Source organism: Mya arenaria, chromosome 1, assembly GCF_026914265.1.
Source record: "Mya arenaria isolate MELC-2E11 chromosome 1, ASM2691426v1".
NCBI classification, from domain to species: domain Eukaryota; kingdom Metazoa; phylum Mollusca; class Bivalvia; order Myida; family Myidae; genus Mya; species Mya arenaria.
The window spans coordinates 13,441,070-13,469,058 of NC_069122.1; the positions used below are offsets into that span (position 1 = coordinate 13,441,070).

The 27,989-nt window shown below is 34.7% G+C and overlaps 3 protein-coding genes across 3 annotated transcripts in view; 1 reads left to right on the forward strand and 2 right to left on the reverse strand.

Annotated features, from left to right (window-relative positions):
• Nucleotides 1–27,989, reverse strand: part of LOC128229569 (protein white-like) — a 249,223-nt gene that overhangs the window by 104,691 nt on the left and 116,543 nt on the right. The gene's annotated exons all lie outside the window — the stretch shown is intronic.
• Nucleotides 4,666–6,873, forward strand: LOC128229553 (sarcoplasmic calcium-binding protein-like). The gene is made up of 2 exons (XM_052941351.1): nucleotides 4,666–4,822; nucleotides 6,132–6,873. The coding sequence occupies exons 1-2, from the start codon at nucleotides 4,722–4,724 to the stop codon at nucleotides 6,577–6,579; spliced, it is 549 nt and encodes a 182-aa protein (XP_052797311.1). The 5' UTR covers nucleotides 4,666–4,721; the 3' UTR covers nucleotides 6,580–6,873.
• LOC128229537 (dipeptidase 1-like) lies at nucleotides 10,049–20,917 on the reverse strand. Its single transcript, XM_052941349.1, has 11 exons — nucleotides 20,830–20,917; nucleotides 20,145–20,253; nucleotides 19,457–19,604; nucleotides 18,546–18,678; nucleotides 16,785–16,935; nucleotides 15,338–15,410; nucleotides 13,284–13,460; nucleotides 12,072–12,168; nucleotides 11,363–11,438; nucleotides 10,749–10,884; nucleotides 10,049–10,242 (listed from the first exon to the last, which is right to left on the reverse strand). The coding sequence occupies exons 2-11, from the start codon at nucleotides 20,246–20,248 to the stop codon at nucleotides 10,153–10,155; spliced, it is 1,185 nt and encodes a 394-aa protein (XP_052797309.1). The 5' UTR covers nucleotides 20,249–20,253; nucleotides 20,830–20,917; the 3' UTR covers nucleotides 10,049–10,152.

The following is a 27,989-nucleotide window of genomic DNA, read 5'->3' on the forward strand; positions in this document are numbered from 1 at the left end:
ACCATCTCTGACTGATACTGCATCCTGTGATTTAGCCATGTTAAACTTATATTATATTCTACGTATTCAACATCGTCTCTGACTGATACTGCAATATATTGTTTAGCCAAATCAGACTAACATTGACACATCTGTCTTCATCATCTCTGACTAATAAAGTCACCCATGGTTTCACCGTTTCTGACTGATAATTATAATTCATTATATGCCTATCAAATTCCTTTTCCATATCAAACAGTGAAAATACAGCACGCCGTATTTAAAAGCCGTTTCATGATACTGTCAGTTTCTGATTCCTTATCATGCAAGTACCGTGTGTTTTCTCGGAACTACTTTTGCGTTGCTAAAAATAGAGTGACCATTCTCTAGTGCTTAACGTTACAATGCTCCAACACGGCATTTGAATTTGTTGTCTTAGATCAACCCAAATCATAATTCGTATGATAATATATGAATGTCATTGGATTGTAATGTTTATTTCAGGAAGACATTTTCTGAGATTCATCATCTTAGCGATGAAGAGAAGAAATCAACCATGAAAAGCATAGAGCAATGGTGGAAAAAGTACATCTTTCGAGGCATTTCAGGACAAGAAATAGCACAGGAGCAGTTCTTGAATCGACTGAACCAAGAATTCAAAAGCAATAAAGAAGAGTTCATTAAAGACAAGAGGAATTATTTTTCAACAATCTTGGGAGTGATCGATATCAATCATGACAAGTTTATCGATCAGGTTGAGTTTGTCTTATGTTTTCGCGCTTACGGTCATGAAAATTTAACCGCCGATACCGATTTCTTTAATGCATACAAGCCGGTCGATGGTAAAGTTCCGGTGAAAGTTATCGTAGATAGCTGGACGGATTTTTTAACCAGCGAATATTCATCCAAGGAGTCAATTGAGAAAAATGCCTTTGAATCAGGTGTTGAATCTTAAACATTATAAACATTAAACCTAGTACAAGTGTTGAATATGAGTTTGTATACCGTAGTACATAAATTTCATTATCTTTGGTCGAATACAAACAAAGATCGGCACCCTCGTTCAGTGATATCGAATTTATTTAGTTTGAACTAATTTTTTGAAACAAACAATCTTTCAACGATAACCTAAAAGTAATCTTCTCATTGTATGGTCAGTGATTACACTAAAACTATAAGGTTTGAACAGGAAATATGTATAAACCTGCCTCGGTCCATCCCCCCTCCTATCCCCGAAAAAAAGAAAAATGTTCTAGTTCTAAATCGATTTATCCGCTGTTGTTGCGGTCATTTTTAGGTTTTACAAAAAATGTGTACGAAACAACAAAATGTTGCATTTTTGTTTAAACTTCTATTTGATCTGTATGTGTTGCAGTGTCAAAACGATCTGATTGTTTTGTGTTTTGGTGTAGACATTTTCAGTTATTAAATTATCAAAAACTCTTCTGTTTACCTCTTCAATAAAATACAATAAATTTATAGCCGCTAGTCCAAACCTCTCAGATTCTCCTTCTTCTAAGGCTCAAAGGAAGTCTCCATCGTAACAACTCGGCAATATCCGGCAAACCCCGGGATGGACCTCGTAACTGGCTTCGAGGTACACGACAAAGTGATGGGATGCTGGCGATAATAAATTATCATTAGTATATCAATTCTGTAACGTTAAAAATTCTCTGAAATGTATGATTTTGATTCATGTCTTAATTACGCTTTGGAGAAAAAAACACTCAGGACTGGTATAATATCACTCCATTTCATCCATAAAACATTAAATGTGTAGATTATGGTTGGAAAAACATACAACACGTATCCAAATTGGCACAGCAATGATAAACACTTTTTACCTTCCCATTTTTTTTCGAGGTCAAATGTTATCACTGACCGAGGTATTCCGACTTAGGAACTCTAAGAAAAATAAATAACTGATTCAGAACTCAACAGCCTCGTGGCTGAAATTCAGACACGATTGTATTCGAAAGCATTGTATTACATTTTTCACTGTGTAAGATAAATTTGATTTCTTCTAAAATGCTAGGTTATAATAACTCTGATCTTTGCCTCAAAGTTTTAAAAAACATCAGCTACTTACCATTTTGTTTTATAGTGTAGTCGTAGAGGTTATTAAATTCAAAAACCTATGACTCTGTATTGTCCACAACAATCATTACTTTATTTTTTGTTATAGCTCATTAAAACAAATACAGAACTTTATCTGTTTACCAGGATCTTACAAGAGCGGCAACGGTATTTGTTGTTTCTCTCACCTCAGTTAAACAAAAAATAGTCAAAATATTGTTTTACTGTAACTCTTAGGTGCGTAGTGAAATAATAAATACCATACGGGCACGTTTTTATCTTCGCACAGGGACAAGACAAGGATTTCGAGCATGGCCAAATCTCTACTTCTGGGTTGGGAGAAAATCGATACTTCAGAGCTAAGCACACAGCTTTTGTTTTGAAAATTTAAGAATTGGAAGCACGAAATACCTTATTGTTACTGCAGCCACAAAAGGGATTTGTGAAATTATACACGAGTGTATAATTTTAATTAGGTGCCGTGGCAGTTCTGTATCATGTAAACAAGGACAACGATCAAAAATAAAGTGTGGTATATGAATTTGTAATTTATCCGCATGATAGTAATAACATGGTTTACCTCCGTTGGCTTTTCACCATTCCCATAGGGTAGATAATGCAGAGACAAAAATAAAACCAAACTCTCTCTAGCTTGGTACTTTTTAAAACTATGAAAACAGCACTTTCGAATTAATTGATAGTGTTCATTTGCAGCTTATTACGGGTAACACTGTGTATATCGCTAATATTCAAAATGTATTCCTTACGTAATCATTGAATATAATCCCGATATCAGAAATAATTAACTACACTGTGGACGATGTACAGATGATCAATATACTACTGATGTTCGTTAAAATTGGATATGTATATTAAAAAACGAACAAAATTACAGATATACCTGCAACATAATTAGTGCTCATTTGCAGTTGCATCTATATAATATTACTCGTTATTTATTTGATCAAATATTCTGTACAGTGACTTTATTTAGCCGATTCAGCCGAATAAAGAAAGTGTCATAGAAAAAAGTAGTTCTCCATTCTGGCATTTGACTACAGTAGGCGTGTTGTGTTTCATCATTTTAGAACGGCGCTCATTCAAAGGCTAGTTCTTCTTTCTGGTATTTGACTACACTAAGCGTGTTGTGTTTCATCATTTTAGAACGGCGCTCATTCAAAGGCTATTTCTTCTTTCTGGCATTTGACTACAGTGGGCGTGCTGTGTTTCATCATTTTAGAACTGCGCTCATTCAAAGGCTAGTTCTTCTTTATGGTATTTGACTTGAATAGGCATGGTTTGTATAATTTCTGACTATTACTATTGTGTTTATCCAACGGCGTGTTTTTCATGCCTGTATTTGACAATTCTATGCGTACTGCCTTCTACCATTTCTTGCTGCTAGAGCGCTCATACACTGGGTTGTTTTTCTTAAGTTTCTGGTATTTGAAAAGACTAGGCGAGTTGCGTTTTATCATATCTAATTTTGAGAACTGTCTTCATTCAATGGTAAGTTGTCCATTTGGAATTTGTAGCACTTGACGTGCAGGTCTTATTACCACTTTATGACTTTTTAGTTTGACCTTCAGTCAACGGCTAATTGTTTTGTCTGATAATTGACTAAACTAGGCATACTTTATTTTACCATTTTTCTGACTGGTAAATGGTCCTCATCTAACGCCTATGAAGTAGTTGATAAGACTAGGCGTGGTGTTTTTTTCCTTTTTCTGACTTTAAGAATGATCTTCATCCGATCGTCCTTCGTGGTGTCTTTTATTATATTATGACTGATCAAATGGTCCTTATCCAACGGATATATGTCAATTCTGATATTTGAATAGCCTAGGTGTTTGCTTTTTACCTTATTTGCATTGTTAGAATGGTCTCCATCCGATGGCTGGTTGTCCTAAGTGTTATTTGACAAGACTAGACGTACTGTCTTGTATCGTTTCTGGCCTTGGGGACGGTATTTATCCGACGGCTAGTTCACATTTCTTGAATTTGACTACACTAGACATGTTTTTATTTTACCATTCTCTAACTTTTAGAACGGGTTTAACAAGATTGAGCGTGTTGTCTGGTGTAATTTTGAATTGTCCTTATCTGATAAAAAGTTACCCTGTGTATTGAGTGACTGTTTGAATCGTCGTTAGTCATTGATCATTATATTTTTTGTGTGACCTTATTAGTATAGACAAAGTGTATATAGTAAATGTCATAGCTGTTTAATGCTCTTTATCCGGAATCTACTGGTTCTTGGTGGCATTGAACAAGCATAAGTGTGGTTTCTGTTCACAGCTCAGCTCTCGTTGTAAGAGGTCATGAAATAATTCTGAAGATCGGATCTTTAAAGTATAACTATATGTTCCACGTTTACAAATGATCCCAAATTTGATTTCATATTCACACTCAGAAAAGCGATTATGTTGGATGTCAAAAAAGACTTAAATAATCGATTTATTTCAAAAATAATTACCTACATTAAATTGCAAATATTCAGCAATCCTCACTGTCATTTACCTGAATGTTAGTAAAACCGTTGGAATAACATTGTGTCTTGGCTAAGTCTCGAAACCGTTCCGTAAGCATGGGCACTGGAATTAAATATTATTCTTTAATTTGTAGTACAAACTGAAATAGACGCTATTGTATCCTTTCAGTTCGCCATGGCCAACGCTTTCCTCGTCTCGAAGTGGAAGATCTGGTACAACTCTCTTGATGTGAATCACGACGGAATGATTTCGTTTGCGGATGTTGAAGAGTCTAGGCAAGTCACTTTTTCTACTCAAATTAAAGTTATAATCATCCTTACATTCAGGTGCAAACAAGGATCAGATGTACACCTTTTTTGGAAGGCTTTCTGTCAGGCGTTAAAGTTAAATTTAGCATTTAATTTCAACAGCTCGGATCTAAACTTAGTTAAAGATCGCTTATGTTAGCTGGATTAATGTTGTTTTTGATGTAGCTTACACTATATTCGTTTAATATCTTGTGCAACTGTCTGAATCGGTGACATTGTAGATAAAATGTTACGCAGTGCGATACAATTTCATTTTATTGATATTTAGTAAACTTATTATTTTAGATATATTTATATAACACTATTGTTAAAATTTCTCACACATGTGTATTTAAAGGTAAAAAAAAATACACTTCGATTAGAATACAATCTACATTTTCAGCCAATGAGAATGCAGATAGGCAGCCATTAAGTAGTAGACTTAATCATTTATAATATCAACGTTCGCGCGTGTTTAAAGGTCTGCATACTGCCAATCATGACCCCTGCGTCGGATTTTGCGTCGACAATATGCCGGCCAATGGGATGGTATTCTAACTCAGTTATATGTCATCAAGTGAATTCTTAGTGATTAAGAAGGACTCGTTCGTTACGATCACTCCGCCCATTCTTAATCATTACGAATTCACTTCATGTCATCTAACTATGACATGAAATTCTAGTAAATATTTCATCTTCAACCTTTCATTTGACCTTTTATTAAAATAAATATAAATCAGAGAGATTTGTCTCCTATTTTTGCTCGGTGATTGTATATATTGTGGCATCATCTTGGAATGATATTTGTGTAAATCAGTATAAGATCGGCGTATGTTTTATTAAGTGATCACAAAATGCATTATAAGCTTGAGCTTACAAGTGATATATATCTTGATATAACATCGTTTTGTGCTTTTGCTCCAAAACCATTTCAACCCGGCATTGAAATCATTGTTACTTTTATTACCAAGTACGGAAACCATAATATTTAAAAGCAGTGAGAATATTTCATCACCAATGTTTTTTCATTTGTACATGCATTTCAAAAAAAGAATGATTACGGTAAACTTTGGCTATGTCCTAACATTACTCACGCTCAATTCATATCATTGGACGCAACATAGAACTGGTATGCTCAAATGAGGGCAAGAGAGCGCACACCTCTTTATTTAAGGGATGGGGTGGGCGTGGCGACCCAATCCCGTTTGATAGTAGTTCGTAGCTCAATGCCAACGGACATTTTACAGGCCCATATCTACAGTTGTTTTTTTTCAATTTTATTTAAATTAAATTACAGGAACAAGTTTTCCGAGCTTCACAATCTTGACGCGAAACAGAAAAAGGATGTTATTGAGAACTTTGAAAAGTGGTGGAACCAGTATATCTTCAGGAAGAGGAAAGGAGAGGAGATATCGGAGAAAGAATTCCTTGACATGCTGAACAACGACTTCAAAACAGACAAAGCCAAATTCCTATCAGAAATGGAAGCATGCTTTAAAACCCTTTTCAATGTAATTGATACCAACCAGGATCGATCAATCTCCGAAGACGAGTTTCTGATCGCTTTCAAGGCATACGGACATGAAAACGTTGCATTGGATACGAAGTTCTTCAAGTCTTACAATCCAGATAAAGACGGATTGGTGCCCTTGATGAATATTGTCAATTCGTGGATCCAGTTCACTACCAGTGAAGATGAATCAAAGCCGGACGTCGTCAAAGCCGCATTTGAATCTGGGGTATAAGAGACAATGGTGTAGGTCCATGTTCACCACACTTTAACCCTGACCAATCAATAGCGCCACAGGTGACTGGTGACGCGCGTTTTGTTTATTCAACAGCGCGGACTTTTATGGATGATTGACACAAGACCATCGCTGATTGCTGAAGTTTTTATAACATTTATATGACGTATAACTTAAATCGAGTACGTGACATTGCGGGACTCGGAGACGGATAAATAAACGTGTTAGTAATTCACGTCATATATCTATTTTAGCCGGCTATTGTTTAAAATGTCCAATATACCTTTTTCACCACCTATGTGTTGCTTTTTTCTCAGCCATACCTTTCCACATTCTGTTTATCCGTAGACAGAATGAAAATGGCAGTACTAAAGACAATAGTTATATTTAAAGGGGCACAATATGGGTTGATAATTGTTAACTTATAATTCATTATTGTTTTTTACTCATCAGACTAATATTATCAATACAAAAAAGCATCGTGTGTAGATGGACAAATAGTCATATCAGTGTTTGATTGTTGACTAAAAGCTACGTGGCCACAATTTTACAATTTAAAATAGTTACAAATTAGCTCTAATAATTCATCTAACTGTTCACAAACCAAAGGCTTTATTTATTTTTATCAATACAGCCAAAATTGTACCAACCTTCATTGTGACCCTTTAAGATGGTTCCTAATCTTCACTAGTCACAGGCACATAAGGCCCATCTTTATTTTAACATTTTAAGACAATTCTTAACTAAAGTTGATTTCTCTTAGTCAAAATAAAAGAAAAGTAATACTATGTATTCTCAATATTATCAATGGATATAAAGTCCTATTGATTGTATTATGTTATTCTATTAAATTACCTGATTAAATTAGACTGATTTAAAACGTTTAATAAAAGACGACTGGGTCTAGCTTAATACACTGTGAAAAAAGATAAACCTATTGATTTTTTTCTAATGTATGTTTAGAGTAACAGCGAAAAGAAAATCACGCATCTGGATGGTAAAGTTGCAAAATAAACGCATAGAAGTTAGGTTACAAAATTTGTTTTGTCAGATAACTATGCATTCATGTCTTTGATAATACAAATAAATTAAGCCCACATTGGAATGAATCATAGTGTAGATTCAATTGTATCAGTGTGAATTATCTGTACAGTAATCTGTATATCTTCAATAACTACAACGATGAGTGTTAGAAGCATTAATTGAATGTGTATGGTGTTGCTTTTTTGTTTATCAAAACGATGTAATGGGAAAAGAAGAACAAGGTAACATTGATTTGAATTTAAAATTGATCAATTTGCTTTTAATATGCATGTTTGTGTCGCCTTCAAAGTATGGCAGACACTGGGGAATCATTTCATTATCGTCACACTCGCTCTTGAATACCCTATGGAAAAGTCACCCGGCAATGTTTACAGTATGCGCATTGCGCATGGCCAGTTGTTGCTCCTATTGATTTTAGCGTCGGTAGTTTAAAGGTTGGGGTCGTAGCAACCTTAAATACAACAAGAGCGATCACAGAACCTCGCATGTTAAGTTGTCGATAAAGGGACATAACTTGGCAATTGCAAATGTCTGAGATATTGGCGTATGTTTGAAGAGCGGTTTTTGTACTAAGTTTCATTCTGAAAATCTTGAACACATTTGAAGTATGGCCTTAAATAAAGTTTTGCATTTCCTCTCGAAAACAGGACATAACAATTACTTATCTTAAAATTATGGGAATATTTTCTTTGGCAACATGTACAGCAATATTAGTTTGATGACCCGTAAAGAGCCAAGATTGAAAGTTTCTTTTTTTATTTACTATATCGAAAATAAAACATAAGGCATAAACACATGAATATGCCATAATTCGACAATTACTATTAAAGTCAGAGTTATTACATTGCTATACACGGGTGTAGATTGGTACCAAATTTCATTCGATGTTTGACGTGAAAGTGGTTGTAGAACAAGGACGCCGACAACGCCGACGACGACGACATTAAAACTACCCATTTTCCCTGAAACGCTGACCAGCTAAAAACTGTTTCGGATCAATTACTTGTTAATGATACCTAGTGTCGATTTCAGATTTCTCAAAACCACGAGTCAATCTCATTCTTTACATTGCTTACGTTATCGATAGGATCTACTTAGCGTAATGATACTTGAGTTAATCGCCGGCGGCCTCATCACATTTTCGTATATCTTGAATCCTATTTATGAGGTGTATCACGATCCCGAGTTATTACGATTGGTCTCTGAGTTGAGCATAACTAGGCAAACTGAGCTTGAATAAATGATCTCATTGTTGTTTAATATATTTTGTTTATCTGTTTTTCATAAAACACTCGAGTTGTTTGGCATTACTTGTAATATTATTATGTGCGACAAATGGTCAAATAATTTGACTAGAGCAAGGCCTTTAACGTTCACATAAACGCACGCAAAATGATACTCTCGACCAACTGAGCTTTGGTGCTCTTTTTAAAATTGCTCGTGTGATTGATAATGCAAAAATGAATGTGCTCAAATGTTGGAGTAAACAAACCTTGAGGCACTGGTATTGGTGTTGCTTTATAACGTATGAACAAAGCATTATGTATATATCTTACTCCTTTCACTCATTAAAAAAAACATAAACAGAAATTTTTTCAAAAAGATTCCTTCAAGAAAAACAGTTATTTGTGCCCGAAAGCTCCCCTTAAGCCGATGACCACGAACGTACCGGAAGTGGCTGAAAAAGCGAGTTTTCAAAAGCACGCTTCCAGAAGAAAGTAAAGCTTTCATGCCTCGAAGCATGTGTCCTGGCTCATCCTAAGGTAACACAATCAAATTAACCTACATGTGTGTAAAAACGGGTTATAATTACGCACCTTTAACTCACAATAACGTTCTAAGTTTATTGTGTTTTTATTTGTAAAAAGTCGTTTTCTTGTGAAATCGTTGTTACTATATCTTTGAATAACACCCATATGTTGGTTGAAAAGGGATTTGCTTCCGGTTTAAAAGTTCGGTTTTCATTTTTTATAAAAATATGTTCATTAAGTCCAGGATTTGTTTAAGAGAATCTAAGTGAGTTTTTAATACAAAATTCATCATTTATTATTCCTCTAGATTTTCTTTTTGAAAGGGTTTGACATGATATCATAGTTTACTTAAATCTTCTTCTCAGTATACATAGTTTACCAATAAACGTTTCGCAACAGTTTACGCAACTTTTAACGGTATTTGAAACGCTTACGTTTTGTGATGTAGCTGGACAATCCAATAGGAGCTATAGAAATAATACGGGTAAATAAATACATTAAATATTTTAAGAATTAATTAATCTTTGTTTAAAAATTTTTGGTCATTGAATGATGCTGAAAATACATATTGACAAAATATTCAAATAAACAGTAATGGCTTTACAGAGATTGCATAAAACTTTTGAAACGCTGTTCACTTATACATAGAAGATAAACAAAATATTGAAGTTAAACATGATGTATCCTTTTATTTTCAATACCAAACATATTTACTTAATTACAAAATCAAAATAGGTCTCAATAGAGATAAACATCATGTTATATATATATGATGTCATTAACTGGCAGTCCTGCACTTAGTATCAACGAGATCCGTCCACGGCAGTCGGCCCTCCACTGGTAACATTTCACGAAGGCTGTCGCGTACCTGTACATTACATTTAATTAAAACCACCTGATTATACTATAATAGAGAGTCACAGAGCACATATATGCAGGTGCTAGCATGTTATCTGGCTCTTGTAAGGACCATGTGGCATTTGACCCTCGCCCTAAGCTGTCTGGTACATGCAGGATTGAAAATAAACAACTGACAGAGCATAAGAAAAGAAAATATGAGTGCAATTATCAGCTGCTGGTCCTTCACATGTATTTGTATGCAAAACATTTACCCTTCTACAGTTATTCGCTTTGCGATATCTTACTTGCAATTTCGAAATAATGCTGTCTTCATGTAAGTATCGCTCACACGAACTGCTGTTACAATTCCATTCCAAAATATTTTAACTTATTTTCAACCAAAGAATACCCTTTTAAACTGAAAACACACTTTTTGACAATTTCGCTCCGTCCAACGTTAATACCATCTTAAGATTTCTGAATGATTATATAAATCAATAAATACTGAAGAAAAAAAAAATAAACAAGCATTACCTTTTCCACCTCACGGAACACTCGAAGCACATTTCTTCCCGCTAGTTTTTGAAGGTCAATATCACTCCAGCCACGCTTAACCAGCTCGGCAAACAGATCAGGGTATTTCGACACGTCCTCTAGTCCAACTGGAAAACTTCAATGGAAAACATGTGAGACCAAAATTTTGTACTGTGGAAGGAAGACTACAATTGACTCCAAACATACATCTGTAAATGCGCGTTCAGTCTTACATGGGTTACTGCTTATTTACCCCGTGTTGCGATCATGTATTCCGAATATTACAACCATTAGAAATCATTCAATATCAAATATATTCCTTAACATTGCACATGTATACAATGATTTCTTATCTTCATTCACATTCAATCTCATAGTGACATACGACTATATACCAAAGCATCCAGTTTGCTCTCTTTTGACTGCTACAAAAATGCACACATTTGAAAAATGTTATAAAATAGTAGTTGTAGCAAATTAACCTCGAACATCACTTTAGCTACATAATATTCCCTTTAACCCATTTAAGGGTAAACATGCATCCATTCACATTCGGAACAATGCTTTAGTTATACAAAAGTAAACGGTTAGTTTTTTTTTTATTTTATACTAACCTTTCAGCACCGTCATAGTCAGCACCAATACCAACATGGTCAACTCCAATCAAGTTCTTGATGTAGTCAATGTGGTCTAGAATATAGGAGGCAAACGAGTGTATAGCCTAACATTGCAATTTTCTGAACAAATCATCATTGTAATTTGGTAACAGAAATGCTCTTAGTATTACAATCATGAAGATAATACACCTGCAAATATATTCGGACACTAACCATTTTTCTAACAATGGTTAATGGACTTCGCAGAATAGTTGGTAGTTACTCCAATGAAGACATTTTCATGTCCACTTCTCCATCAGAGATAAACAGAATGGCCTTACATTTACAATAATCGTGTCCTAAACTACATAGACATTCTTCATTTTTTTTACAGTTGAAGTTGGTGGTCTAATAGAAAAAGAAATACATATGATAATATTGTTTTCTTTATGCTACAGTGTACCATAACGTTGAAACAGCAGCGATGCAACAAAGCATACGGTTTGCTTATACGCTAAGTCGATCCTTGTACACCAAGCGTAGTTCTTGTGGTATATTGAACATCATAAACCGTATTCTATATTTGAGACGGACGACAAATCATCCAGCAACACTAGTACCATGTTTAATCTTAACTATACGGGAATTACATATGAACAAAGGGGAATACTAAAATTTTGATAATTTAATTCCAAACAAACATAGAGGTACACAAACACACGAATACCTGCTACATCTGTAAGCTCTTGGGTCGGTTTGTTGTTTGGTGGACACACTACAAAGGGAGTGTAGAAGTTCACCATCACGACCCCGTCTTTCTCTTTCTGCAGATTAAATAGTATCATGACCAGCAGTAGTATATTTTAATACACCTATTCGGTTATTCGCCAACAAGGCACGTTTCCTTTTACAGTTAATTGTACAAAAAATTCAGTAATGCAATTATCAACGCAAATGTGGCTGTTCACCATCAAAACAATTCTTCAGTTATTAAAAAAGCTAACGCTATTAAGGTAGACATACACTTTTTTGATCATCATTCACGAACCTGACTTGTTTTTCCACAACGTGAATAATATAACACACCATTATCCACACTTGTTTGGTTATTTTCTTTTATGTCCTTCCTCTTTCTTTTATTTCTCTGTGTTCAATGATGTCAAGTTATACTCTTACCGAAATATATTTTGTTATTCACCAGTATGACCTTTCTCCCCCACTGGATAAATTGAACACTATGCTGCAGTAATACGTATATCACCATATGTTTAGTTATTCGACAACACTACCCCTCCCCACACTGCCTTCCTCTCGAGCAGAGGGAAGTGCATAATAAGCTATACGTTTATATTCACATATTTGGTTATATACAATAAAGCCTCCGCTTTACTCATTCGACAGGCTTTATTTATTTATTTAAAGAATACATTCCAGTCAAACACTTGTCCACACATATTTGGTAATTCACCATCAATAGTCAATACTACACCTTTCTCAGTTTACGAGGTAAGGATACAATACACTCAAGAAAACCTCTTATAACCACACACACTGGGTTATGTTTTGACGTCATAAGTTGTGTATACAGTTGACATGTGAACTGAACATAGTTGTTTTGAATGTAATAAAAGATTCATATCTAACAAGTTCCGCTCATTTAGACTTAGCAATTCGGTACTTAACATTAATTAGATATGGTAGCAACTATTATCCACATAGCTTTGTTATAATTCAATGTTCATGTAATTGTATGATTTTCTTATCCATATAAGTGGTTTAAAAGCAAAAGCAGGTTACCAAAATAGATCACTGCCAGTTACATCAATGTTTCACGCCCAATATGGCATGGTTGTGTCTTCGATTTAATTCTAAATTCCAACTGCTTAGGCAGATGATTTGAAATGAATTCACTTATCATTATGCATTCTAAATCAGTTACCGTTTTGACAAGAACATCATCCTGAACGTTGCGGTGATGATTGCAGAGCCGGAAGGCGGAGGAATGGGAAAATATGATTGGAGCACGTGAGACTTCTAAGGCAGCCAACATAGTGCTCTTGGACACGTGGGAAAGGTCCACGATTATTCCCAGTCTGTTCATCTCTAATATCACTTGCTGTGCAAAAAATGTTTCCCTTTAAGATAAACATGACAATAACACATGTTTTAGTTTTTATCACAATATTTTAGCCAAATATAATTCAGTTCTGTTTATTAAACTATATATATAATGACAACATTCAAGCAAATGATAATTTATTGATAATAAATATATATGTTAACTATAGAAGCAATGACAAACTGTACGTACTGTTCTGTCAATTATCTTGCCATTTTATTTACAAAAATCAACATTTCGCATTAATCGCATCTTCATTTGAAACGAAAACTTTACAAACAACGTGTCGATCACTTAAATCAAGTAGATAAGGGGTTACACCAAGCAAATTACGTAGTTCAAAGATATGACATTCAAATGATCGATACAATAAGGATAAGTCCAGTAGCCGACAATTCAAACATGGTCTTGTATAAGGGAGAGACACAAATGGTCAAAAGACAAAACACAGATACAACATATGTTCTTCAAAAAATATGAACCACATAAAGATACAAGAATATTTGAATTGGTAAATGTAGTTGTTCGTTTCATTTCAGTTAGTTTACTCATACAAAGTTCTCATAACATTCGTTACTGATTTTAATAACATTACATAAATTAAATCCCATCAAGCAGCAAATTGATGAACGAATCGTAAAGATCGTATGTTTACAGTTAAGTGCTTTCGGTCATAACAAAGGTGTATCTTGGAGCGAAGCAATCATTAACCTATACAACTAATTTTGCATGTAAATATACCTCAATCGAGTAGTGGAGTTCTGATTTCACCAAATCCGGCAGCGGAATGTATGGGTGTAAATGCTTACAATGAGGAAAGGCGCCCACTACATATTAACAATTAATTGCTTTTGAGCGATTCATTACATATGCTCTGACATGTGATAATCACATAAGTTCGCAAGACTCCTTTCCATTTGATCTTCCCGGACCAATTTGATAACGCTCAAGCTAAATTTGCACTATTTGGTCGAGCTTTGCTAGTCACCAAAACAAATGAAAGCCATCGCAACATGTCAATAGACGTGAAAAGCATTTTCGACTTTTATTCGTTAACTAAGCCAAGTCATTTCTCTATAAAACTTGCATTGCTAACGTCATCCATAGCTACCAAGGAAGGAACACCAAGCGGGACGTACTCAAAAAGACGAACATCGAGAAACAGATTTTTTTACAAAACCCATCCTCTACCACATATTTAATAGATTAGACATCATAAAAGAAACACAATGTTTCTGCATTTCCTGAAAACTTAAGACGACTTTACCTGTGCCCGATCTTAAAGCGCATCAATCATCATCACGAATGTTTCGTTCTGTTTCTTTTAGAATGATGATTGCAAAATAATACCTCCTTGTCATGCACCGTTTATCTTGAAGACGATAATAGTTTCTTCTTTTTAAAACATAAAATGGATTGTCAACTTTGTAAACAAAATCATAAGGAATATATGTCGTTTTGCTGAACATTTCAATATGATTTGTACCCTACACTAAGGGTCACAACCATTGCATTAAGATTGGTAACTGAAAGTGTATCTAATACACAATAACTGTTTTGATTTTGCTGTATACATCTCTTTACACATATAAATAATACTTCCATCTGTAAAAATTTGATTGACATGTAATTGATTGCCAATATCCAAATGTGGTCCTTGAAATATTTTGAGGAGCACATTATACAAAAAGGTTTAAATATCAATAAAATATGGGTTGAATGCATTGGAACTGTCAGTTAATACCGAATTTCACTTGTGGCTTAAAGTGGTTTTCTAGTTCAATCTCATTGTTATCAATCGTATACCCATACGAGCAAATCACAATATAGGTTAATGCAAATGCAATGTACAATTATCATAATGGAATATATACCTTCCCAAAGTCAGTAAGCCCTCCCAGCACAGGTCCTTTATATCCGGGTTCATCTACGTGCCAGTTATCTGCCCTGGATATAAATATGTTTGAAGATGTATATATAACACGTGATTGTATTATGAGTATAATCCAAACTAGTACAATAGCAAAATTGTATGCTAGGTTCCGTCGGGAAAAAACATAAAGACCCAACGAATATGCGTTGTTGTCACCGCACAATATATTACCCACGTACACAAAACTATGTTCAAGCCTACCAGTCATTGTATTAAAGTGTCCCAGTGTTCCGAACATCTTATTAAGCATGGGCAAACTATTTATCAAATGACCTTTCTTTATCGTTTTGTGACTACGAACTGAAGTGAAGACACATAGTTTGTAAATTTAGATAACTCCACCACTTTAGTTTGTTTAGGTTATGGAATGATTCTGTTATAGTAGAATAGTCTCTCCATTTTCCTTGTCAGAATACTAATGTTTTCACATTAACTTAGCATTTAGAGGTTATGGAGCGTGCTCTTATCAGCTACTTGACGAGTTCGCTTTGCTAACTGTATTTGCCAACAGTACACTAAAAGTTTACTACTCTTTCATTCACAGTGGAAGCCTTCTGTACAAATCAAGATGCATTTGCCATCCATCGCAGTGGCCGTGCTATTACTTGAAGGCTTTAAATATTTCATTTTGTAAAGGCCATGATGTTTTTTTATCAGTAAACTTTGCATGAATAAGTTTCGATTAAATTGACAATAAAATGAATAAGTATGTTATTAGAGTCCTAAAGTGCTTATGTCATTACATACTCGTATATCTTATAGTGACAAGTGTTCATGATATATTACTTCATGTTATTTCTTATAAAAAATACCATTTATTTATACGTGTCTCTACGTTTCTATACAAAAAAGCTTATTCGATATGATTCAGCTATAATGGCAAAAGTATGAAGGACACTTTTTAACATAATTATGTTCCCTCGTAGCTCATAAAGCGCATCAGAGTTTAATAGACTAGCTCAAGCGAATTTCAGTGGTCTGTTTATGAACATGTATGTGCGGTCTTATTACAGGTGCATAATTTACTGTGATATGAGTATATATAAGACATAATTGATACTTTTCTCGCAAATGTAATATTATCAATTTGTGGAAAAGATGACGTACAAAATGCGTTTTGGTACAATTTCACCAAAAAGTGCTTGCGAAGTTTTTATTGAAAATTAAATTTGATTTATATTGCACTTGAAATGGCTTAATGTACCTTACATAAACCATACAATTCAAAACCAGAATTAACGCGTTCTTGTGCCTATCTCATCATACTTTGGGGCGGGTATTTCCAGCACTGGTCATATGACCGGAAGCACACATTCGGTATACAAGAATACACACAGTTTATGCGTAAATCAGCATATTACCTCACAATACATATTTGAAATACTTACCACGGCGTATTACAGCTGTGTGTTACGGTCATGTATCTGACACCGAGATCATAGTACATGCGCAGTGTTGCTAAACTGCTATCAATCGAATGCCCTCCTTCTAGTCCTATGATGCTTCCTATCTTGCCCGCATCGAATGCATCAATTACACCTACATAGTATACAAAACGTAATTTTGATCCGTAAGGTTTTAGGCAACCCAATATATCAACACACATTGATAATTAAGCGTTTATGATTCATTAATTATCAAAGTCATCTATTTTCAATATTACAAAGCTTAGCTGGACATGATTTATTTGATTATTATATAAACGTTACTCCTTTGAAAGTACTTGCCTTTTGAAGATGAATTACTTAAAGAAAATATAATGTTGAACGAAGCGTCCTGACTTTACTAAGCTTTCAGTCCTTTGATTGTATGAAAATTTTGCAAATTAAAGTTATCTCAAACCGTTTTTGGCTGACTAGGAATGTTCCGATATGTGACTTCCCTTTCTTCAAATAGTTTACATAACTAAACATTTGGAAGAAAGGTTGAGCTAACACATGTCGTTTTTATTCTGAACCATGTTTTTCGCATTTGTTCCTAATTATTGTACAATGATGCTTTTAATTACGAAACCGTATGATCACACAGTCTTAACCCTTTAATTTTCTAATGCAGACTGTGTGTGATGCTCATATTTTCAAACAATATCTGCATCGTATCTTTGAAATGTTTGTGGAGTTTTGTGCTGTTCTTCCATGTTTCTTGTTTGTGATTTTATGTTCTATGTCTTTGGCGTTAACCCAGTGCCATTAAACCCGGTTTTTGGTTAAACTTTTTGCTACTGAACTTGTTTCTGTAGCTTTTCGCATAAATATTATTAGGAAAAGAGTGAAGTTAATGCACGTAAACTGGTTTAAATCCCCAGTATTTTTTATTATATACCAATCATTAATCCACACGCAATACACATCGCAAAATATGGTGGTCCGTATTCCACTCCAGTGCAACACTGCCGTATTCCACTCTTGTGACGTCACGTCATAACAAGTATCGTTGCGCGATGTTAAAATGACGTCATTAAACAAAAAAGTGCGTCGTTAAAATGACATTTAATATGAAATCATGTGGCTCTCAAGTGATCTAATCAGTTACGTATATAATAAAAGGGTTATTAAAACTGAGTTTGTTCCGGAATGTCGTATTCGACTCTCGTGGATATTTGCAAATTTTGATTTCACTCGGCTTGCGCCTCGTGAAATCCGAAACTGCAAAAATCCCCTCGAGTCGAATACAACCTCCCAGATCAAAACGCAGTACTAATATCCATATTACAGTTTACTGACCGTTCCAAACAATCCAAATTGAACGTATGTAGCAAATATGAATGTCGGTACAGTTATAATCGTATGATTATACTTTGCTTAAAAAAGCAGTTACTAACATTTATTAGGAGTAGGTGTATTTAACATTAATTAAGGCCGTTTTATAACAGATTCAACGCCGTTCTATATTAGATATACACGTTTAATAAATTCGTTCGACCCTACACGTTTGTTGTACATAATACTGCTTGAATCATGTTTTCTTGTCCATAACCATACAGTATTGTGCAGGTAAGAGTTTATACGACAAAAATTAAGATGGTGGCATTTGAAAAAAAGACGCTGCTGTTAGGTTCATACAAAACAGGGTATACCTCTTGCAACATCAAACATACATAACTAAAGCATAAATTTAAGCAACTTCTTTGTGGAAACATCAAACTGTACCTTGTGCTGTATCGGCATACTGGAAGGTATCTGGGTATTTCTTTATAAAACGTTTTATTGTATCCAGCTGTTCGAGAGTCAATCGTACTGCATCCACGTACTGAGAATGACACGTCACCCAACATGACCAAAACTAGAATAAGACCAGGTATCTTAAATTTTAATAATAAGATAATTTAAAATAATTGGCTGAGATCGGTGGCAACAACTTAAGTATGATGTGAGGTATCATCATCGAGTCTCTGTGGCTAATGACCGTACATGTTTGACCCGTGATCTTGTTCCGTATACTTACATATTCTATAAAAAACAGGTAATTCCATTCACATTAAAAATAATATCACTGATGTATTCTTAATCTCAACAGGTTTCTCAAAATCAATATATGTCCTTTAAAACAGGATCAAGTTCACTTTCGTTTCGGCATTAAATGTGTATATACTTATCTCAAATTTAAGGGTTTTAGTACACATAAGTAATGGTTAAATAATACACTTATAAAAATGAAATGCGACGCAGTCACACGACTGATTATCCTGTATTAGTAAAACAATAACAATCCCTTAGGTTTAAGTGGTCTGCATTATTTGATTATGACTAACTTGGCCATGAACTTTTTATATCTACCGCCTCACTGGATTTTAATCAATAACGGATGACTGCTATTTTACTGAAATAAATGAATTGAAAAAACTTGAGAAATACTGAGTTCTCAATGGACAATATATAATGTTGACCACTTAATATAATTTTATTTAGGACAAATCAGATAAATTATTGTTTTAAATCTGTAAAATCAAATAATTAGGTGAAATGAATTAACATTCTTAACTTGTTTCGCTTAACACATTGCGGCAAATTTGGGTCAGTGCCTTTGAAAACAGGCTATAAGTAAGGACACCAGAGCTAACCTGAGCACCCAAGAGTCCCTGCTTAAGTCTTGGAATGTCTGTCTGTGCCAACACTTTGTCCCAGGTAAGACGTAGGTCGGAGGTCAGATCTACAGTGTTTACGGAATCGTTTGCGTACGCAAGGTAAAGTTCAGCAAGGTCGTTATGCCTAAAAGAAAACAAGTTCTTATATAGATTTGTTCAAAAATGAAGATCAAGATCCCGAGTGTTTGTCGTTACAGTGGGGCCAAACAAGCCAGAACATAAACGCCGTAAAAACAGTGCTATGAGTGTATTTATGTACGAATGTTTTTGTCTTCTCATTGAACGTTAAAATGTTTTTCGAAACGTAGTGCCAGATATGAGGTTCTAGTGATAATAAAGCTGACAGTCAAACACGTTAGCTGACGTAAGCAAATTGTTGTGTGTTGTATTCCTATTGCATCGCAGCGCATACACTGAAGACGGGGAACTAATTTGCTAACGTTACCGGGCAAACATATTTTCTGATGGCAGGGTAGGTAACCATCTATTAAATGTTGATTAAAACGTTATATTTTGTGTAATAGTGTGTAAATGTAGGTCGTATTTTGCAGGTACCAGTATATTTGCATATGTCTTTTTACATTGAAGATATGTTAAGTTAGGTTTGATATATCAGATGTTCTAATAATATTATTTCGTTAATTGAAAAGCAAATAATTGATACCCATCAATAAGCGGGTATGACTGGAGGACGCATCTTGCTCTGTCTAGGTCGGGATGTGGTGACTTTGGGTTCACACTACAGTGGGGGAGGTGGGTTGCCGGCATTGTAACTGAAATACATTCAATTTCCCCGGGACGTGTTTCATTAAAGATCTAGGTTACAATTAATATGATTATATCTGTTCTATATTTTCAATACTTCGTTTTATACGTTTTTGAGTAGATCTTTCGTATTTTAGTTGGAAATACAGTGAGGTGATCATATCAAAACACATGTTTTAGTTAAAAACACACAATTTATTAAAACGCTTACCCATCCTAACCCAAAGTTTGCATAAATATACAATTAGCAATAAAATTCGGTCGTGGAGATTTTCGGAAAATGAATTTTCTATAATAATTATTAAAATTTCTTGTGTCTATGCCTCTACATTAACAGTTTCAGTTTAAATATAAAAGAAAAAAGTTATGTTAAGGGTCATTTGGACCCTTGATGCTCTTTTCCGTTATTCAACTCAGATGGTAAGATATTTCGACAGCACTGTTATCAATTTAGTATTTTTACTCTGAGAGAGTTGCTTCCGCATCTTCTGCTGACTCAAATCTTTTAATATAAATATATATGATATTTTGGACTTACTAGGCTACTATGTAAGTATGCAAAGTAGTTAAAAGGCATTTCATACCATTTGTGTGGCTTTGATCGTCGATAATAAATCTATCGGAAACACTGTTACCATTCACCGCCACTATGACAATGCAGAGGTAAAGCAGCATTCTAAAATGGACAAATGCATTCAATGGATGTAAGACAATGGTAGAATTATCACACCATACGAACAATAGGGACATCTTATCAATTATTACAAAGTTCAATCGCGTACAAGTGCAAGACTGTCTGGCAGATTTGAGATAATTACGAAATGAATGTCACAAATAAATTTGAAAGTTTAACTTGAAACTCAAATTATGTTTGCCTTTACTGGTTAATAAAGTTAGTATATTTAAAATACACTGATAGGTAGAATGTACTTCGAAATCGCCATTAATGCACAACTATTTGTTATCATCGAAATTATGTTCAGCTCATTAAATAGTGAAATATTGTTGCATGATTGCATTTAATCGTTGAACGAAATAGGTTTTCGAAGTACATGCATTTTTTTATATTTAAATATCTCTGTGTAGATTGAGAAATAGCGAAGATATATTTAAAAGAGTAGCATTTAATGCAAACCAAACAAGTTATGTATTTAATGCAAATCTATGAAAATTGAATGACATAATGTTGTTTATTTTAAAAATAGTTAAGATCACAAAGCAAATACCTGCCACAAAGTAAATCCTCCCACGACTATATTCTAATTGACCTTTGAAAATAAACTTATCTTTCGTACGGACTTGCATACTATATACAGTTCATTATCACTGGCAGGCTTTAACGCTGATAACAGCTAAAAGTAAGTCCATGAGAAATGTTATAGTTTAAGGGACCTATGTTGAGATAAACAAATCATTTTGCAACAACGCACAAACGTACTATATAATCTTGAGACAAACTGCTTCAGACCGTTCACTGCATTTATCATAATATAAAACACAAACTGCAATCACTGCAACCACGCATATAAATATGACGTCAGTCAAACATTTTATTTTTTGTCGACAAAAGATCGCTGCGAAGGAGGTTGCAAAACTCCCGATGAAGATGGCTTTGATATTAATATCAAACTCGTTCACCGACAGGCAGAGGGAACATGATGAATACAGTATACACCCTTCCCAAATGAACAAAATGTCATTTCTAAGACGTGTTTAAATCCATTTGAGAGTATTGGGAACAATTTGACTTCATTTAACTGTGTAACTGTATGTAAGCCGTGACTTTAACTGTATAATATCTGGAAAAAGTTTGATTACTGCTGTTTATGGTCGGATATTAAGTGTGCGTGTAATGTTGTAATTTTGCATGTTACAAAGGGACAACTTCATTTGTACTTTAAATACAACTATGATGGAGATAACGATTATACGAGAAACGACGATGGTGATAGACATTACAAGTCGAAACCGAATAACAGTGGTTAAAATATCAATACATTCGAGACAACAAGGACAAAATGGATACATATGTTGACAAAAAAGACAACAACGCAACTACCGCGTCGTTCGACATGATTAGGAGAAATGACGTTAACAGTCAAGCAGCTATTTTTATTTAAAGATAATTTAACCAACAATAAATTGTTAAGCCTTTAATAATCTGTTGACTTTATAATATGCCAATTTCGTAAACAAACCTTTATACATATATAAATCTTAAATGTTTGACGTGTTAATCAACCGCAATCGGAAAACTTTCGTACATGGAACACAATCCGGGACAAATGCCATACCTAATGACTTGTATATAATTGATAAGCGCACTGTGGAACATGCAGACATTACATTTACTTTAGCGCTTATTTACCTAGACGACGGACGACACCGCTGCCAACTACGCAAAGTTCATGTGCAGGGATTTTTCGGGAGTCAGCAGCCCCTACGAGATTGTTCATAAGCCCGGACACGGTTATTGGGGCACATGGGGATCATTCAGGTATATGAAGTTACAGTTGTTGTGGATGATGCAAAAAAGTATGTTCCGAAAGAACGCACCACCAGAACAACACTAAAATACAGTAATTCGGAGGATGAAAACGGGACAGTATGTCAGGACTGAACTCGCAGGCCAATCATGACGGATAGTCTATACTTTCGTTAAATAACGTATACGCACATTATCAAGCAACTACGTTTAGCTGTTTGAGACTGTGCGTTAATAATGTCAACCGATTTCAAATACGGGTGATTTCATTTAAATGTTGCTTCCGGGTGCTTTTGGTATTGGTAATTTAAGCACCAACTTTTTTCCAGAATATTGCGTCAAGTATCTCGAGAAGTCTTCTTGAATACAAATAAATATAACTATCTTTAATTTTATTTCAGCGAATTTTGTAACCCGGATAGCGCTATTTGCGGTATCAGCACAAAGATAGAAGATGACACCTGGGACGATACAGGGCTAAATGATGCGAGATTTTACTGTTGTCCCTTCTAAGTTTAGCTAAGGTTCGCTAAATAAACGACTTCGTCAATGCTACTGTTTGTTGTTGTTGTTGTTTATTGTTGTTGATGTGTATAATTATGATACAAATAAGCACGGTGATATATACGATTAATAAGGGTCTCCATGATGATGCCTATCGTGTACGTCCCTTTTCAAACATATAAATACATAATTGTACAGTTTTGACATGTAGATAAAGGAAAATATACACTAAACACGTGGACGTTATCAATTTTCAGTGCGAATACGCATCACAATAAATTGAAAGTCCCTTTAAGTTAGTAACATGTTATTGGTTTTATCTATCTAGATGGTCATTATATGTTTCAATGCCCCTTGATATCAGAGTGTTGATTCGTGATAACAGGTCACTTATTGATCGAATATGATATCATGAATGTCATATTTACTTATATAGTATGATTATTTGTTTGGCTTGTTTTAAGGAATGAATTGCGGGATTGATGTCATTATCGGGGTATGAACGCAATTGGGATGGTTAAAGTGTGTGGAGTCCGAAGGACTCCACGCGTACTTTGACCATCCCGATTGCGTTCATATACCCGATATTTACTAATATTAAACTTTATTACTTATATTTACACCAATAGTTCATTTTTTCATTAAAAATAGTTTAAAAAAAACTTCCTTTCATTCCTTAAAACCATTTCGGTAATTCTTCTTACCCTTTCCATAAATAGAACAACCCGACCGGTTAACGCGTTTTTTGTTACCGTAAAAAATAGTTCTAAAATATAACTAGGTTTTTACGTGAAATGGAAACGTTAATGGCAAAAAGTAATTTAACAAAACATAAGGTAACACTTTTAAACATACATCCTCGTCTGCTCATATAATTCAATCAATAACAAGAAATACACATTTCAATGTCAAGTTTGTGCTAAGAACGAAGTGTGCACATGTCGGATGGGATTATTATTCATTTTATTGTGTCATTTATGGATTGCTATTTGAATGCTGCAGTTATTGAATGTGCCATTGGTGAAAATCTGAGCAAGCTGGGACGATTCATCAGATTCATATCTAGGGAATGGCGCAGTGGCAGTGGCAGTCGGACGTCCCAACAATGAATTAGTGGGTGGGGAAAGAAAAGCTTGGACGACTGGTCCAGATGAATTTGATGCAGCTCCGGCGTTCATGCCATGTAGGACATTGCTCATGAAGCCTTTTTGATCGGCGCTTGATTCCCTGGTGTATGACCGCAGGGAGGCTTCATTTCGATGACCAGACATGTACATTATATGTCTGGTATCCAGACCAGTGTCACTGAGCTGTTGGATGGCAGTAGCTCTTAGACTATGTGCAGTGTAGGTCACACTTGTGCGTGCTTGCTTGCACATATCTCCCATAAAGAGGCTGTATGTTCTGGCCGAGAGCGGTGATTTAATATACCAGATGGAAGTTGTGGCGGGTGACACCAAAGCATTCTTATTGCATGAATTAAAAAGATATTATGCAGATGGATCTGTCTTCGCAACAAGAGCCTTCAGTAGCAGGACCGGGAATGCCTCAGACCCAGTGGCGTACATCCACCTGTCAGAAGGCGCTTCATCCTTGGTAATTCCTCCCTGGAAGTTTTTCTGCTGGGTTTCATGTGTAAGCCGCGCATATTTCAAACAATCTTCATCAAACAGAAACTTAAACGAGTCCCGCTTCAGTTGTTGATGGAACTCCAAGCTCCTGCTGACAAAATGAATCGCAAGGTTATACCAGATTGCATGCCTGTGTTGAAGTGAAAGTCTCGGCTTTGCTGCAAATAATAATGGGTATATTTTCACAATTTTGCAAAATGATTTATTAAATAGGACATAATATGCTAATATTGAGATATATTGTATGTTAAATCATATTTATTTAGCAATTATTATACTTAGTGTCATTTTTATAACAGACTTAATGCGTATTTTTTATATACCCGAATTAAAACAGAAAACAACGAAATCTGCCATTTCAGACTGTAAAATTGAAATCCTATAACCGCCCTTGGGTATGCTAGAATTTTTACCTGATATAATCAGCAAGTCTTGACAAATCACCATTGCTGATAATACTTTTGTGCTTTGTAGGTATAGATAGGCCTTCCCGTATCTGGGTTTTGAGGAGACCATTGAGTGTGCGGTTTGCTGATTTGAACAGTTGGCCATGGACAATATCTATATTGCTGCCTGCAAGATTAAAAAAAGTCAGGGTTTTCGATGCCGGATTTAGAAATAAAACAAGAACATCTCTTAAAAAATAAATGTTACACAAACTAATAACAAAGTAAATAAATTTAATTTGATTAAAAAAGTGTTATTATTGAAAATGATTTAGTATAAGTATGTTTAAGTCATACCAATATCGCTCAAGTGACGATTGAGAGCAGCCCTGATGTTTTTCATGGTGTTTTTGCGGTAAACCTTCAGTTGCAGTTCAGCAGACTTGCTTTTCTTCTCCTGAGGTGCTACCTCGGAGTAAAACCTCCTCAACAGGTTGTTAAGACGTTCCTCCTCAACTGTGGCCAAATCAACGACATCCCCATGTAGAAAGAATCATGTACTATTTTGATTAAATAATTTTAGTGGAAGTGTGTTATTTTAAGCAAGCTTTAGGAACTTCTGTAATAAAAAAATTGCCATAGAATCACATAAAATGTAAGGCAACAGTGAAAGGAAAACAAAATAAGTTTGATGTGTGTATATTTCTTTTTATCGTTTAATCAAATGTGCACACAAAGTTGTAAACATTAAAAAAATAAAACACATACATGCAAATATTTATTGTGAACTTTATAAATCTGTCAGTGAAATGAACCTTGAAATATTTTGAGGCCCCATTGAGTATTTTACTTTGTTTTAGCTGCATGGTTTTTGTCTTCAATGTGTTTAACCTCTTCTTCTGTCTTTGGTTTCAATCGACTGAGTGACCCAGTTTCAGTTTCACTTTTAGTTTCACTTTATGTTTCGCTTTTGGTTTCCTTGCCTGTGTGTATGGCGTCTACATTTTCGAAGCCGGTAACTTCATTCAAAAACCAATGGAAGATCTAGTTCTGATAGCATATTAAACAAAACGACATCAAATGTGCCGAAATCAGTGTCAAATGTGCCGAAATCAGCGTCAGCCATTTTAATCGTCTGCAGCAAAACTTTTCATTCATAAAAGTAGTACGCTGTTAATATTAATACGCGATGATTCACGATCCGAACATATCCGAAGATGTTGCGTTCATCGATTGATGAACGCAATTGCCCAAAGGCAGTTCATTGAAGGAATGGAAGTTGATGTGTAAATATAACCTGTTTAAATTTCATCTAGTCTTGGTTTTCGCAAATCAAGTGTTTCATATATTTTTTCTTTATGATAACTTTTATAAAACTAATTATCATATATGATTCAAAATAGGATATACTGTTTTTGAATAAGTTAACGCACCAACACAAACTATGTCCAAGTCTTTAGTTTATGCTTAAAAAGCATAAATTCACATTTTGTGGGCGTGGACATCTGTGGTCTAGTGTGTGGTAGTGACCTTAAGAAGACTGCATTCGTGTACTGAATAAAATATAAGATTATTAATCGACAATGGCTCAAAAGTAGTTTTCACATGTTGTAGGAGAAACTGTTTCACATCATGCGACTGACTGCATCCTTCACCTTAATAGTAATACGACCCGAGGATTTGAGTGTGCGCGAAGAAATAACAGCTAATTTTCCAACAGCAGGGATTCTGACAGTTTGTGGTAAAAAAGGCTAAGAAACGTTGAAATGTTACACGGTTAAGAGTTGTATAGTAAACTATCACTGCCATATGAAGTTACTTTCTTTACATTATTCCAATATTTCACTAGGAATTTCAATATGTATTTTGACTTCGTAAGTTTAGCATAGACAACGCTTTAATGTTATTTAGAATATATATAATGTTATGCATAACGATATATTTGAATGAATTATTGTTTCATTTAAATCTTAAAAGGGGCTAGACACCTGCCCAAAAATGGTACAGTATTACCACAAAACAAGCCTTTTAATTTCAATGCGATCTAGTAGGAGCCCGATTAAACATCATTTTACATAATTAAAATAATATAGAGGATATTTCTTTTTATTTCATGCATTTATAGTGTTTATAAAATATTTCCCAGCTGGAGTAAATTTTGTTTGACGACACTCCCTTTCTGTGGCCTCTGTGTGAAGGGAAGTTACTGCGGCCTAACCGCTATGTCTACGCTATCTCCTTTTCGCGCGAGCAGTACGTGCACTAAAAAAAAGTTCCAAACTTTATGGAAATGGTTGTTGGAATTGAAATTATTTTTAGATATAACCCTTCTTCCAATAACGAAACCTATCATTTTTAACATGTATTGAGGCACAAAACAAGTATTTAAACAAAAGCATTTCAGAAATATAAGAATATATCGCGTAGAAATACAATTAAATGAAACTTGAGTATGTGGCATTATTTGTACAATTAATAACAAATTTAACAGATTTAAATTAACAAAGATGGATTTAAAAACTGTATTCGTAGAAGCAACGGAAGCCGAGTCTAGTGTTTTTCGTAGTGTATATCTATTCACTGTCGCTCTCGGACTCTGGATCTTGCGGTATTTTTTCTGTGTGAATTTATGCTCAGTGCAGCCGAAGGATGTTTTGTTGTTGAGACAGCGAATTAGTTTCATATCCATTAAAGTTGAATGTCACATTTCCGTTAAATTTTGGGTTTAGGAAAATCCC

Excerpts from the sequence above, each read along its gene's own strand:
- LOC128229553 (XM_052941351.1), top strand. The coding sequence starts at position 4,722 with ATGGCCAACGCTTTCCTCGTCTCGAAGTGGAAGATCTGGTACAACTCT. Across the intron at positions 4,823-6,131 it reads GCGGATGTTGAAGAGTCTAG|GAACAAGTTTTCCGAGCTTC; the intron begins GCAAGTCACTTT and ends ATTAAATTACAG.
- LOC128229537 (XM_052941349.1), bottom strand. The coding sequence starts at position 20,248 with ATGCCGGCAACCCACCTCCCCCACTGTAGTGTGAACCCAAAGTCACCA. Across the intron at positions 18,679-19,456 it reads AGGGACTCTTGGGTGCTCAG|TTTTGGTCATGTTGGGTGAC; the intron begins GTTAGCTCTGGT and ends GTCTTATTCTAG. Across the intron at positions 13,461-15,337 it reads GGCTTACTGACTTTGGGAAG|CAAGTGATATTAGAGATGAA; the intron begins GTATATATTCCA and ends TTTTTTGCACAG.